At 44.6% G+C, this 14,648-nt stretch overlaps 1 protein-coding gene across 1 annotated transcript; it reads right to left on the bottom strand.

Moving 5' to 3' along the window:
- Positions 1-2,718: 2,718 nt before the first annotated feature.
- On the bottom strand, positions 2,719-7,706 carry krt8 (keratin 8). Its single transcript, XM_080496411.1, has 8 exons — positions 7,174-7,706; positions 5,487-5,695; positions 4,924-4,984; positions 4,720-4,815; positions 4,345-4,509; positions 4,113-4,238; positions 3,765-4,029; positions 2,719-3,682 (listed from the first exon to the last, which is right to left on the bottom strand). The coding sequence occupies exons 1-8, from the start codon at positions 7,588-7,590 to the stop codon at positions 3,375-3,377; spliced, it is 1,647 nt and encodes a 548-aa protein (XP_080352537.1). The 5' UTR covers positions 7,591-7,706; the 3' UTR covers positions 2,719-3,374.
- Between the last annotated feature and the right edge of the window lie 6,942 nt (positions 7,707-14,648).

Here is a 14,648-nt window from a genome sequence, read left to right as displayed (position 1 = left end):
GAGATATCTATATATTCAGGAAGTTTATTACATAGGTGAGGAGTGTAGCAGTTAAAATCTAGAAATTGAGATTTCTCAACAACTAAAAGAGGGAATTTCACCTGCAAAAAAACGTTTTTCTTTATACAGTGCAAAACTCTGCAAACTAAAATTTGCACTAAACCAAGCAAAACATTGAATCATGTGATTTATCATTCATAAAGCTTTTTTTCCCAGCAATAATCAAATAAAACAGCCATTTTATAATAATGCAATCTGATGATCTTATTCCTTAAAGACTGGATCAGGGGTGTTAGGCAGCAATAACTCATCCTGAATTAGCATTAGCATTAGCATTAGGGTGACTGTGAAAGCCTGCAGGAGGCTGCAACAACAGAAACACTATTGCAGAGAGATTTCAGACTTTCCTACACAATTAAAACACATCGGACATATTTGTTGCATTTTTGCATGCAACCAAGAAATAAAGATAATTTTGTGGGATCCGTTGCCAAAATTAACACAATGCTGTGTCTGCAACATTTTTCCAGTATTTTTTAAATATATTTAATAGAAATTAAATCATTTACATGAGGTCATCATTATTCTTCAATCAAACACACAGTTTATTGCAATTATCAGTATTTATTGGCTGTTATTCTGCTGGCTCAGATGAATGAAGATGTTTGTAAATTCTCCCTGTGCTTCCACGCATTGTTTAAAAAAACAACAACAACAACATGTATCTGAGGTCGTTGATCACCAGAAATGAATCGTTTGTCCTGTGGTGCCCCGTGAAATGTCACCTGCCTCCTACCTGAGACCAGGAGCTGAGTGAAATGGTCTGGAAGACAGACGAACGGAAACACTAAATATCCCAGAACAGGAGTGATGTTGTGATGCAGCACAATATTCGTAAGATGAATTATAACAATTGGCCATATTTGTCAGCGACTTTGGTCAAGGACAATGAAAGTAAGCATTGATGAAACATAAATAACTTATTAAAGCTTTATAAATAAGACGCTTCATTTTGTTCAAGCAAAATATCAAGTTAATTTGAATTTGATGGATGAGACACGTCTCAGAAAAGTTTCATGTCCACTGTGCTTTTATCAAGTCTGTGACGTGAGGAGAGCAGTCAGTGGACTGGTGATTCCTCATGGCTGCACTCTGGAGTCCTGAAGCTCCAGATGTGTTTTATGTTGAGAGGAAGGGACTGCAGACCAGTGGAGAGTGTTGACTCTCCCCCCGTGAAGCTGCACTGATGGACACAGATGTTTCTCTGAAGCTCCTCACAGCTTCGATGGATCTTTTCCACACGTGTAAAACTTTCCCTGTTTTGCCTCGGATTATTTTTACAATCAGATTGTATCACAGACCACAGCAGCACTTCTAGATTCCCTTGTGGCTTCAACTTTGCATTTGAAGGCTTTAGCTTGTATTTATGTATTTATTTATAAAATACATTGTCCATTTCTCAAAAGGGATTTCTCCTGATTCTAGTAATCTTATATCATATGGTGACATTTTTCTCAATTATACTATATTATTTTTTCCCCCCCAAAAATGTTCCTTAATTTGTCACAGATCGGTGAATCTCTACCTAATTTCACCTATTTTTAAATGCTCCTTTTATATCCGGCCGAGTTACTCACCATTTAACTTCATTAGATGTGAAACATTCCTCCAGTTTCTAACCTTATGTTGCGCCGTTCCGACTTCTTTGGAAATGTGTTTGAGATCAAATAGTAAAATGAGCAAATGTTTTTTCCACGAAATGATCAAATATCTCACTTTCTACACCTAATGTGTTGTTTTTGCTGCTTCGTGGCATTATAAGAATGTGCAAAGAGTTTTTTTTTTTTTTACGTTTAAAAAGTACATACTTATTTGGTAATCAGGATTCTAGTAAAACTTGTAATCTGACGACTCTTGTGATGCAGAAACCAGCAAAGAGGAAACACCTGCTGAGTGAACGACCCCATCAACCAATCACAGCGCAGCTTTAAACCCTTCAGGGTTCCCATTGATTGGCAGAGGACATATTGGAATATTGACAAGTTTCTCTTTATTGTAGCTGGTTCACCTTGAATTAGTTTGACCTAATGGGACAAGTGCATTTACAAAATAACCCACATATGGTTTTCCCCCATAGCTCCGTTCACTCTGTGAAACTTTCATATATTTTGTTTACTTCACAAACTGACATTAAGCACTTTTTAATCTATTCATAATTTCAAAGTCATGAAAGTTTCTCAAGTAATTTTTTTTTTTAAACCGACTTAATTGTAGCAATGAAAGTTGTGTAAGTAATTAAGTTGGTTGTTCACATTTAGAACAAAATTTACTGTAAAATATGCCTGTCCATGCAAAATGACTTCCGAGACAGAAAACATGCAGCTTTGTTTTGAAATTGGTTGCAATAAGTTTGTATATAGAGCTTTAAATCTCCATGTCCTTGTTATACGTAGGTTGAATTTCATTTCATTTTTAAACATGTTAAAGTTTTTTGTTTCCTTCGACTTGCTCCTTTGCTGGGGGGGAAAAAAAAAAAAAAAAAAGTTGTACTTCTATAAAAAAACCTCAGTGTTAACCTGAAGTCTCCAGTGTAAATAACCAACCAGGAACGCTACAGCTAACAGATGAAAACATGACAATCATATTAAAATTGACTTCCTTTTCCATTCCTCTTCATGGTGTAATGATTGCACCACCTAAAATGAAAACAGAGCCAAGTTTTCCTTCAGTAAACGCTTTTTTTTTTTTATTTGGTAGCAAAAAACAGCACCTCAGGACAACAGTCTGCCGCCGGCCGGTCTCCTAAGGGGTCGAGCGGTTTCAGTTACAGGACACACACGAGGAAGACATGCACTACCTACTGCAGCAGGACACAATTTGCACACACACGACTTGACCAACAACACCGAAGCACTGTTTCTAGTTCACATTCCTTTGACACCATTGTCCATTTGATGCAACACTGCAGCCCGTCGCCTGTGAAACGGTCGCCGCATGGATTTCAAGGGATTGCGATTGAACATAGGATTCCGTCTTTTCCTTGCTGCAATTTGCCCATTTCGGATACAAAACTACTTCAGTTTAGTAAAAACAGTCGGACATCAGACGTACAAAATAAATTCTTTGGTCCCTTTCATATCTTTGGTAGTGTTTGGATCACGTGTTGGGCTGTACTGGAGAGAGTGGCTGCCAAGCATTTCTCATGACGATTACCAAACGGCCTCTTATTTGACTTGTAGAGTGACTAAGGAGCTTTTTTTTCTGTGGGGGGGGGGGGGTTGATGTGCTGTGAGTAAAAAAAAAAAAAAAACAAACTACCAAAGAGGCAGAGCAGATGGTAGCAGACAGGTCGCTACACCTCTAGACTGGACAGCTCAATCCTGGATGACGTCGGAGGACTCGGACACCACTTTGCCGTCCTTGGTCTCGATCATCTTGATGACGACGCTCTTCTTGCTCTGGGTGGTGGTGCCGTATTGGCCGGTGCTGCCGCTGCTGAACCCGCCGCTGCTGCTGCCGTATCCGCCGCTGCTGCTGCCGTATCCGCCGCTGCCGCTGCCGTATCCGCCGCTGCCGCTGCCGTATCCGCCGGAGCTGCCGCCGTATCCGCTGCTGTAGCCACTGGAGTAGTTGCTAGAGTAGTTGCTCTTCATAGAGTCCATGGGGAAGCCGCTGTAGCTCGCTGTGAAGGGGAGACGGTTGGACTTTAATACGCGAGGACAGCGGTTTCAGCATCAGAGGCTTCGTCAGGACAGATTACTTACTGCTCTGTTGGGAAATGTTGATAGCCTTGATGCCGGTGGCCAGTCTGTCCTCCTCGCCCTCCAGAAGCTTCCTGTAGGTGGCAATTTCAATGTCCAGAGCCAGTTTGACGTTCATCAGGTCCTGGTATTCTCTGATCTGGCGGGCCATGTCCTGTTTGGCTCTCTGCAGGGCATCTTCCAAGTCCTTGATGCGAGACCTGGCGTCCTTCACCGCCAGCTCACCGCGCTCCTCTGCCTCGGCGATCTGAGCTTCCAAATTGGCCCGCTGAAAGGGAAACGGGTCAAGAATTAGACTTTGTTGTCGCTCTGCATTTTGAAACGCTGCCAAAAGCTTTTCCTCTTCCACACCTGTCCCTTGACCGCATCGATTTCTGACGTCAGTCTCTGGATCATGCGGTTGAGGTCTGCAATTTCTGTCCTGGTGGCCCTCAGGTCGTCTCCGTATCTGGTGGCCGATGTCTGCATTTCTTCATACTAGAATCACCAAAACGCGACATCACAAGCTGGAAAAGCCTCACATGACTCACACAAAACACAACTGTGAGAACCGAGAGTTGGCTTTAGGTTTAAGATGCGTCACCTTGGTCTTGTACCAGGTCTCGGCCTCCGAACGGGTGCGGTTAGCGATGTCCTCGTACTGAGCCTTGACCTCAGCCACAATGGAGTCCATGTCCAGGTTGCGGGAGTTGTCCATCTCCACAATGACCGAAGTGTCCTTGATCTGGCTCTGGAGCTCACGCAGTTCCTGGACAACAAAGGAGGAAAAAGCGTGCGATTGGTCAAGTTACAAATCAGATGTCAGAAGGAATGGTGAACCGGTCCAGGAGAAACTGCAGCAGACACAGCAAGTCACACAAAATGCAGCTTCAATTCATCTCGTGCGCCGGAGATTCTGAAGCCAGAAGGGGGAAAACAGGAAAACAAACAATTTGACTCGGTCATATTTGTGCCGTACCTCCTCATAGATGGACCTCAGGAAGTTGATCTCATCTGTTAGACTTTCCAGCTTAGCCTCCAGCTCAACCTTATTCATGTAGGCCTCGTCGACATCCTGGAAAAGAAAAGAAAAAGGACTCGTTAGTTTTGTTGTGCCCAGTCCTATTAAATCATTCAAAACATTGTAAAATCATTAAAACAAATAATAATGGTGAAATCTGACCTTCTTGATGAGCACAAAGTCATTCTCACACTCTGTACGCTTGTTGATCTCATCTTCATACCTGAGAGGGAAAGAAAAGAGAATTTTAGATATTCAGATCTGTGCAGGAGTCGATTCCCTGATCTAACACTAGGTGGCGCAGGCGATCCACCCCTGCCCGTTGCAGTGGTTTGGTTCAGTGCGTGTATGTATATTGACTCCGAGCCAAGCTTGAGGTGTCACTGATCTCTCCCCTTGGGGGCTCCTCAGCTGATGTGCTCCATTTGTTTGTGGGCGTCTGACTCGACCCGCATGCAAAAATCCAGCGGTCTGCCGCCTCGTGTGTAAAGCCGACACGTTTAGGGCCGAGACGCAAGATGAGATGCATCCCTCATCGTATGTACTGGGTGTAGGGAGCATGCTTCCTCAGTGTTGTAATTCCCTGGCGCCCGTATGACGCAAGACGTCGGACAGATGTAGGGAGTAGCCCTCGCAGAGATGAACTCTGTGCACCGGGGGGGGGGGGGGGGGGGGCTCGCTCTGGGGCATTACTACACTCTGAACTGTGGGGCTCCTGCACTCACTTGTTCTTGAAGTCCTCGACCAGGCCCTGCATGTTGTGCAGGTCGGCCTCCAGCTTCATCTTGTCGTTGCCCAGGCTGTCCAGCTGTCTGCGCAGGTTGGTGATGTAGGCCTCGAACATGGCGTCGATGTTGGAGCGGGTGGTGGTCTGACCCTGCAGCAGGTTCCACTTGGTCTCCAGCATTTTGTTCTGCTGCTCCAGGAAGCGCACCTGATCGGGGAAGAAGATCCAGTTATTAAAAACCAAACAAAAACACATTTCATCAAAATAAGTATCAAGTTTTTGTCCGTTGCTGCACGTGTGGTCATAAATGAAAGAAAGAAAAAAAAAAATCCCCCTTCAAAGTTTCAGACTGTGACGTAACTGCCCCACCACGACTTTCCCTCTTATAATCACACATCAGGACTGGGCCTTTGTTTTCCTTATCTATCTTTGGTACTTTGTAAGTTGCTGCTGTTGGCTATGTTTCCACACTGGCCATGCCACTGCCCCCCCCACACAGGAACATCCTGGCAGAGGGAAGAGAAAGGCTGCGATGGAAGAATGGATCTACGCCCCCCCCCTGCACACCTTCCTGTTTTTGTCCACCGGGTGAGGGGTGGGGGTGTGAGGGTTTCATCCGCCAGGCAGATACAGAAGTGTGAATATTTAACCGCATAATGTCGGCATGGAGAGGCGTTGGGAGCAGAAGTGAGAGCGAGAGAGGTGCAGTTCTGGTGGATATTGAAAGCAGATCTGCATCCGGAGACGTCGGCCTTCACAGGTGGGCCCCGCCGGCCTCGTCGGGAGGTTTCAAGCCAACTGTGTCAAGCTCGAAGTTCTGTCCTCCCGAGATAACGTCAAAAGGTGCAAGTTTATATCTTTAGCGTTGAAGCATGCAGAAATGCACTTATCTCCTTTTAATCATTGCGCCGGCGAGAGGGAGAGTTGATATGTAGCCAGTGGCCTGGCACAGAGCAGAACATGAAACCAGCCGGCCTTTTTAAATATTAACCCGCTGCTGAGGCGTCAGAGGACAGATACTCTATTACACAAACGCTGCTGGAGCTGAATGACTACAAACGCTCAGACCACAAATATGTTTTTTGAATACATATATGGTGCTTCTCTAAAAAAAAGAACTCGTCACAAACAAACAGTTTAGTGTTTGTGTACATTCAGGAGGGGTGGGGGCCACCAGGGCAGCAGAAAGAGCCACACCCCAGCTAAAGGGAGGGATCATTCCCAAGGTAACTCATATCACAAGTCCTGTGCTCTGCCCTGACACACCCTTAACTTTTTTTTTTTTTTCTCTCCTCTCTCCCTCTCTTTGTCTTTCTCTGTGTCCGTCTCTCTGCAAGTCTGGTTTTCATCACTATAAAAGGACAGCTGGTGCTAAAAGACAGAAAGATAGGGGGCACAACACCAAGTTGCATTTGCTGCCCTTGTGGGAGGGCCCATGAGGAGTGATATGAATCAACTTTTCTCTCTCTACGCAGAAATGAAAAGGGAGGAAATCGGCTCTACTTGACATGTGGCAAACATATGGCTCTCTGAACAATTGCATAACAATGTCAATTCACTGAAGCTCGCACTGCATGGACTTCTTGAGGTTTCAAACTCATTTAAAAAGCAATTTGTCACCAATTTAAGAGGAAACTGGGGTAAAGTTCTGGCTGAATCAGATCACTTTTTCAAGCTTTCCTCACCTTGTCGATGAAGGAGGCAAAGCGGTTGTTGAGGCTCTTGATCTGCTCCTTCTCCTGGGTGCGGACGGCCTGGATGGTGGGGTCAATCTCCAGGTTCAGGGGGGCCAGCAGGCTCTTGTTCACAGTGACGGCGGTGATGGGGGCCTGACCCATCATGCCACCGCTACCCATACCCATGCCCATGCCCATGCCCATGCCCAAACCGCCACCCATGCTTGAGCCTAGACCGTAGGCCGAGGAGCTGGTGATGCCGGATCCGGCATAGCCCCTGTTGACGGGGCCTCCATACGAGCTCCTGACGGAGTAGCTCTTGCGGGAGGTGATACCCCCTGATCCGGCGTAGGAGCTGCTGCTGAAGTTCCTTGGGCCAGAGGAACCTTTGTAAGACGTGCTGACCTTGTACGAAGAAGTAGACATTCTGAAGTAGTTTTTCTTTTTGTTTTCCTCTTGGACGAATGGAGTCTGGGAAGGGTCAGACTGTGCAGGCTCGGTTGGCAAGGCAGGCAGACAGGCAGGCCGGCAGAGGGGAGAGACCAGAGCGGATAGACAGAGGAGAGTCTACAGAGGAGTTTTAAAGCCTGCCCCTGCTGTGGGAGGGGACTCAAGTCCGTCGCCATTGGTTAGAGATCTGGGTGAGAGGCAGGGCAGGACTGTAACACTACACCTCCATGACACATTGTCCAGTCAGTCAAAACCATTACCTGGTGGTTCTGCAGGCTTGTGAGAGAAAACCTTGTCTTTTTTTTTTTCTTTTTTTTCTTTCAGGAATGTTGCTGGGCAATTTTTCTCTTTTTTCATATCCTTTTACTCTCTCTCTGTCCATTAAAAGTATTCAAGCACTCCACAGCTGACTCAGCATATATGATCTGGAAGTGTTGGTCACATTTCTGTGATGCAGCGTTGGATTAGGAAACAGTGAAGTGTTGAAGCAACTCCAGTTAGTGTGACACTGATAAGAAGTGGCGTCCCTCTGACACATTTATGGTTACTCGTATGTGTGAGTAAATGAAGGTGTGTATTTAATTCCGTGGTAAGGCATGTATGTGTGTCAAGAGGGAGGTGTCCGTGATTTTTGTTTTGGAAGAAACAACAATGATTGAGGAATGCAGGCTGCGCTGCCTTGCAGTCGGTGTGGTCTGCTCTGCCTCGGCCGCCTCCCTTCATCCTCTCTTTTCGTTTCACTCAAATCTTGTTCTGTTGCAGGATATTTTCACCCGTTTTCCATCTGCAAGTGCCCTCTTTCAAACTTCTCTCCATTGTGTTGCTTTTGTGTTTTACATATTAAAATAAACCCTGGAACTGGTTTGACTGCCACTCAGCCTGGAACCAGTTCAGAAACTCTCCACAACAAATCTTTTTTTTTTATTTTTTTTTTTCTAATGGTGGCAATAGTATTTCTGCTCACATATGAATTGGTTTGCAAACAGGATTGACTCTGATTTAGTTTCTCAAGACAACGAGCTGCAGCTTGCAGGTTTCAGAGGTGGGGGTTTGGGTCACTTTTCAATTTAAAAAGGTTCTCAGCACCTTTATGGTTCATCTCAATAATACTTTCAAAAACACAAAAGCAACCCAGTAAAACATATGTATGCCCATTAAATAATGCTGGCAAACATTCAGTGGATTGAATCATGAACCCATTGAACCTTTCCTAAACATAAATCTAAACAAAGTGCAACCACTTCCAACAATAGATATTGGAATACTATTATGTCTGGAAGTTGTTACCAAGCAAAGATTATAAGTGGCAAATAGTTTTCTTGGAAACAAGCTCCCTTTTAAAAGCGTTAAAAAAGACATTTAACAGACAGATAGAGACACTGTATTCATCCCAGTCTGGGAAATTCTTTTGTTGCTGCAGCAGCAAGTTGAACATTAAAACAGTAAAACAGGTTCTATAAACAGAGTTATACGACAAAATGTGCGACTGCGGATGTGTGCACGTTGCTGTTTGTTTTCAAACTGAAAAGCAGAAATCTGCACAAATACACCTAATTTAGCTGTCAGGAGTTTCAGATGCTTTCGGGCTCAAAATTCCTCTGTTGCTGCAGGCAACGTGTGCATGTCCTGAAAACACCCTCCTGTCCTGGGGTGAGTGTTTTCATCGAGGTGGACTGCACTCAACAGGCTTTTGTTAATCAGGCCTCTGCTAGTTTTGGAAGTACTGAGCCCGAGGACTTCAGGAAGATTTATTTGTGCTTTGTACCACCACTTTCGGTGTGTTTTCCCACCTGACATACACCGATCCCGAGTAAAACTCGTCCCACTATGTAAAAACAATCTTTCAATCACCCCTGAGAAAACGACTCATGGTGAAAACACGGGCTCAGATAAAAGTAGCTTGTTTTTCACCAGGCTGCAGGGCAACCGACGGCATCCGAGCCTTCAAACGTGCTTTCACCCAATGCCTGCCCCGCATGCCTCTCCTCCCCCTCCCATTTCCTCCTCCAGTCCCTCGCCGCCATGAGTCATGAGCCTTGGCATCGCCAATCCAACCCCCCCCCCCCCCCCCCCCCCACCTTTTCACCGTACCCTCTCCTAACTTCTCCAGTCTTCATTTCTTGGCTTCATTAGCATCCTGGAAACACGCTGAGGTAAAACAGACTCCCATCCGAAAGTTCAAACACAGAAACTTATCGGTGGCTGCAGCGCGGTCCGTGGACGGCGGCACCAGGAAGAGTGACTCAGTCATCCTGGGAAACGAGCATTCGGCCGCTCTGAGAGTTGAAGGCTTTCGCCACGCAAGGGAAATCTGGTGACAATAGAAGAAAAAAAAAAAGCCACCAAAAAGGGAAATTCCAGTTTTGTTTTCTTTGCATGTGAAATTCACATGACTGCATTGAAATCAGTGAGTGTATATTACCAGCTGGTTCACAAGTCATGAAGGTTGGCTTAAGCACACATGCACAGACGCTGTTTTTACTCAATGGGATTTCAGTTATGTCACCACAAAATGTTCAAATTGATTTGGATCAGCATATGACACTCATTACTCTCAATTTCCTTGTTACACTGCTTGTTGAATTTAAAAAAAGCTGCCATGAAGCCAAAAGAAAAGTAGTAAATAGAGTGAATAAGTGTTATCGCCACTAACTGGGACTTTTTTTTTTTAAATGTTGGCTTTATATTAAAATCCCTCTTAATGTTCTAGAAAGATGAAGATGAATTTCAATTGCAACAGGAATTTCTGTTGACATTCCAAACCTGTAGGATCATCGTTTCCACGGTAAGTATAAAAAAAAAAATGGAAACATTAACATGCTCCAGGCTGTTAACATTGTGAGTGTCTCATGAGTGAAGAGCTGATATTCTGCATTTACATCGTGATCAAAATAACACAAATATTTTTCAGGCTGAACTGGAAGCTGCACAAGCAGTTTGAAATCTCAAGATGTTATGCCAGATATTATAGTGAATTAATGAATTGTTCTCTTCTGATGACTGAAATCTATTTAAAACCATATCACTGCACTTCATTATTACATTAAAGGTATACAGGAGGATTTTCAGGAATTTTAGGAAAGAACCGCCCTCTCCACCGTTTGAAAAAAATGCGCATGCGCAACGCTGTACCTGCTCCCGAGACGGAACGCCTACTAAAACGCGTGCGAGAGACATGCACGAGCCCAGTTCTCCTCGTGCACGCTCTGTTTACAAGTCACAAGTCGGCATCGCTCACATAAGCTCACTTTACAAGAAGATTTGCACCAGAGGGGGTGAAACTGTGTAAAAATGTCCGAGAATAATGCGTCGGGTCGGCCACCGGCATGATGAGAACCGTGTGTGTGAGCTGCGTGCAGGGACGAGCTCGTACGACGGGCTTACGTCATATATCACCAGAATGATTGACAATTGGGAGGACCAGTTATTTTGATGATCCACCCGGAAGAAGAAAATCCTCTACTATACCTTTAAAATACTGCTCCATCATTTGTTTTGTGATGTTATTTGTCATTTTCCTGTAAAAGTTGCAGTCATTGGGACGAACCACAAACAATCTTTCAGATCTCAGGTCCGTCCTCGTCTTTAATGATGTGATCACTGCGCTGACGTGATCACTCAGGACCCGCTGTTGGACGTTTCTTCTCCTCATTGCTGCAAGTGGGAGCAGAACTCTGCTCAAAGCGTTTCCCACTGAGCTCTTTGAACCCTTGTTGAGTGGATTTCCTTGAAGTTTGAAAAATGTTTGCCAGGGTTTCAGCAAAGAAAACTCAATCACATGATACCTGATAGATGCAGGGAGATTATTTCTTCCTTGATTGGTCTCATGACATGTGAGTGGTTCTTTTGTGTGTCCAGGGGATAAGAGCGACTTGTGTCATGTTGTTATCAACAGTTTAGCCGATGCACAAAGGGCTTCTCTCGATCCTGTACTGAGGTCTGCCGACCGGTCGGTACATCCAGCCTTCTGCAGGCCTCCATCACAGCCTCTTCTGCCTGCCACTGTTCTACTGCAGCTGCAAAGCAACTCAGGATCTGTCCTTTAAAGAAACAGTGTAATCAGTAAATTGTGCATCCCAGTTGTCTTGGAACTGGGAATTCCCAACACGGAACAACCAAGTCGTAGTGTCCATTCTATTTTATTCTATTCTAGAGAACATGCTCTGAGTTAGCAGCGAGTCAGCCAGTTAGCCTCGGTGCTTTGTTAACCGCACGGTTACAGCCGATTGAAACTGTTTCCTTTAAAAAATAAAGTTTTTGTAGTTTGAAGACAATTCCTGCTCCTTCCCTCAGTTACGATACTGAAGCTGCCGTGCATCAGTGTGGAAATGAGCTCCAATCTGACTAAGATGTGAATTCAATTCAGTTAATTGCGATGAATTGTTTAAAGCAGTGGTCGCCAACATTTTTGCTCCATGGACCAGATTTAAGCGAAATAATCTTCCTACCAGCCGGCAGTACGGTGTATGAAAATGACCTAATGAGGGCTTATTGCTGTATATATGAAAAATAAAAGAAAACTGACAGAGTTAAAGGCAGGAAATAAGTACTGACAGACTTCTTTTTCAAAATAAAACTTGTCATTCTATCTTTGTGGCCTGGTACAAAATGATCCATGGACCTGCACCGGTCCACATCTTGGTGACTGGGCACCCTTGATATCAAGCTCTTGACTTGTGTACTTCCTTTCAATCGACTTCTACCACTAATAAAAGCATTAATCAAAAATGTATATAAAGATTAACAGCAGAGCAATTCGTACAGATGATTGAATCTGACAAAAACATGGAGCTGGTCCCAGTGGGTGAGGACAGGATCCACACTGGACATCACCAGTCCGTCACAGGGCAAACACACAAACAACCACACACTCTCACATTCACACCTCGGGGCAATTTATCATCATCAATTGACCTCACATGAATGTTTTTGGACTGCGGGAGGAAGCCGGAGTACCCAGAGGAAACCCATGCACGCTCCAGGCCATACTTGAACCCCCGACCTTCGCGCTGTGAGGCGAGAGTGCTAACGGGACGGTGGCATCACAGGGAAATACGTCACACGTAAACATCATCAGTGTGCACCATGTTTTCCTTTAAGAGGATGTGCCGGTGTGAGTTAAACAGGACTTTCAACGTTCCAATGGAACTCTGGAGGTCTGCAGAGACACGGTGCCTCATAGCGGCCTGGGCAGAGGACGGCGTCCAGCGCAGGCTGGACAACTTGCAACTGTGCACTGGGCCATTGAGCAGAAGTGAGGTGACGGTGGTGAGATCTTACAGTGGGAACGCGGTGAGTGAACCACCAAGACGGATGTTAACGCCGGGTCTGAACGGGCCCTCAATGTGTCTCACAGGCCTCAGTGTGTGTGCTTGGGTTGTTTGTGTGTGGATGGGTGTAGCTCTCCCACCTCTGTGCTGCACTCAACCACAAAGGACACTCAGGGCGGAGGAACATTTGTTCCATTAATCATCCGGCACAAAGCTTGATGGAGTTGCGGGGTGGGCTTCCCAGGACCCCTCGTGGGCTGTGTTTGCCACCATCCATGTTAACAAGCTGATGTAAGACGGTGCTCTAGTACTCAGCTGTGTGTTGAGGTCATCCCGGAGCCTCTTCCTGACAGGATATACCACAACCCCCCCCCCCCCCCACACACACACACACACACACATACACTTTGTGCTTTAAGGCTGCATTGTCTTCAAAGTCAACTTTCTATACCATTAATTGTTGAGAGGAGACCCTCCCCCTCAGACAGCATGAACCAGTTCAACTTTCTGCATAAACATGCAGTGAGACAAAATGTCTCTCTGCAGGATGCATGGGTGAGGCTTTAAAAGGCTTTGGTTCAACCACAACCATGAATTCTGTGCTTCTGATAAAGCTGGATAACATCCAAACAAGTGCATTTATTTCAGACTCTGCGAGGCTCTTTACATCCGCCTTAAGGCTGACAAAGAAATATTAGTATTAAAGTAGATATACAAGGTGGGACCAAACAGCAAATGGAACCTTTACACAGCAAAACATTGACGTATGTTGTAAAACTTTCCAAAGCCTTTTTAGTTTGTTCTCCATAATCTTACCTTATAATTCAATTGATTTGCTTTGTTTGTGCTCAAAAAAATTACTCTCAAGATTTTGAAAATGGTAAATAGACTTCACATATATATAGTGTTTTTCAACTGCGTGAGCTGCCCCAAAGCGCTTTACATCTTTAATCACATTCACACCAATAGAGGCTGCAGCCATGCAATCCCATTGATTGCTCTCCAATGGGAGCAATCAGAGGGTGTGTCTTGCTTGATATGTGGACGGGTGGAGATGGGAATCAAACCTGCAACCCTCCAATACAGAGATGACCACTCTACAAACTGAGCCATGCCGCCCCATCTTGTAGGAAAACGATGCAGGATCTGATGTTTTTGAGGATTGTTTTCCAAGTGTTGCATTTTTTTTCATTTTTAAAAATGTGCATAATGTGCATAAAACATGTATTTCTTTTTACTGTAAGGATAATATATGATTTTGAAATAAAGATGATGTAAATCATCCATCACCCTTTTGGCACATTGAATGACAGTGTTAGAAAAGTTTAGTTTTATTGTTTAAATGTTTTCAACTGAATATGTTTGAACAATAATATACTATACTTACTATGAGAATAGTGGAACAAAATGCTGGTTGGTAAATTCAATTCAATTACTTTATTTGTCCCAGAGGGGGGCAATTGGCCTTTGGCTAAGCCCCGCCTCCAAACGCAAACAAACCGGTAGCATTCAACTACCAACTTCCCGGAGCTCTGACATTCTCAGTGTACAATTAGAGAAGCATTTCCACTGGTGACACTGTTGTTGTTTTCTGGGCTCTTTAAGTGAGTTAAGACACAGAAATGGTGAAACGGGACTGGGACTCGTGCAGCAGCGACACGAGGTATCCTGAAAGGATAAACAACTGGCTTTACTTCATCCCATTTCCAAAACATGGGGGAAAAAGTGGTGTAGATAATCGTGTCCCCACATAAATAACAACCG

Source organism: Blennius ocellaris, assembly GCF_963422515.1.
Source record: "Blennius ocellaris genome assembly, chromosome: 5".
Taxonomy (NCBI): Eukaryota; Metazoa; Chordata; class Actinopteri; order Blenniiformes; family Blenniidae; genus Blennius; species Blennius ocellaris.
The sequence above is the reverse complement of the archived record's forward strand: the minus strand, read 5'-3'. Positions and strand labels throughout refer to the sequence as shown.

Coding starts and splice junctions, on each gene's coding strand:
- krt8 (XM_080496411.1), bottom strand. CDS start 7,590: ATGTCTACTTCTTCGTACAAGGTCAGCACGTCTTACAAAGGTTCCTCT. Junction 4,985..5,486: donor GTCGAGGACTTCAAGAACAA/GTGAGTGCAGGA, acceptor TTTCCCTCTCAG/GTATGAAGATGAGATCAACA. Junction 4,030..4,112: donor TCGATGCGGTCAAGGGACAG/GTGTGGAAGAGG, acceptor TTTCCCTTTCAG/CGGGCCAATTTGGAAGCTCA.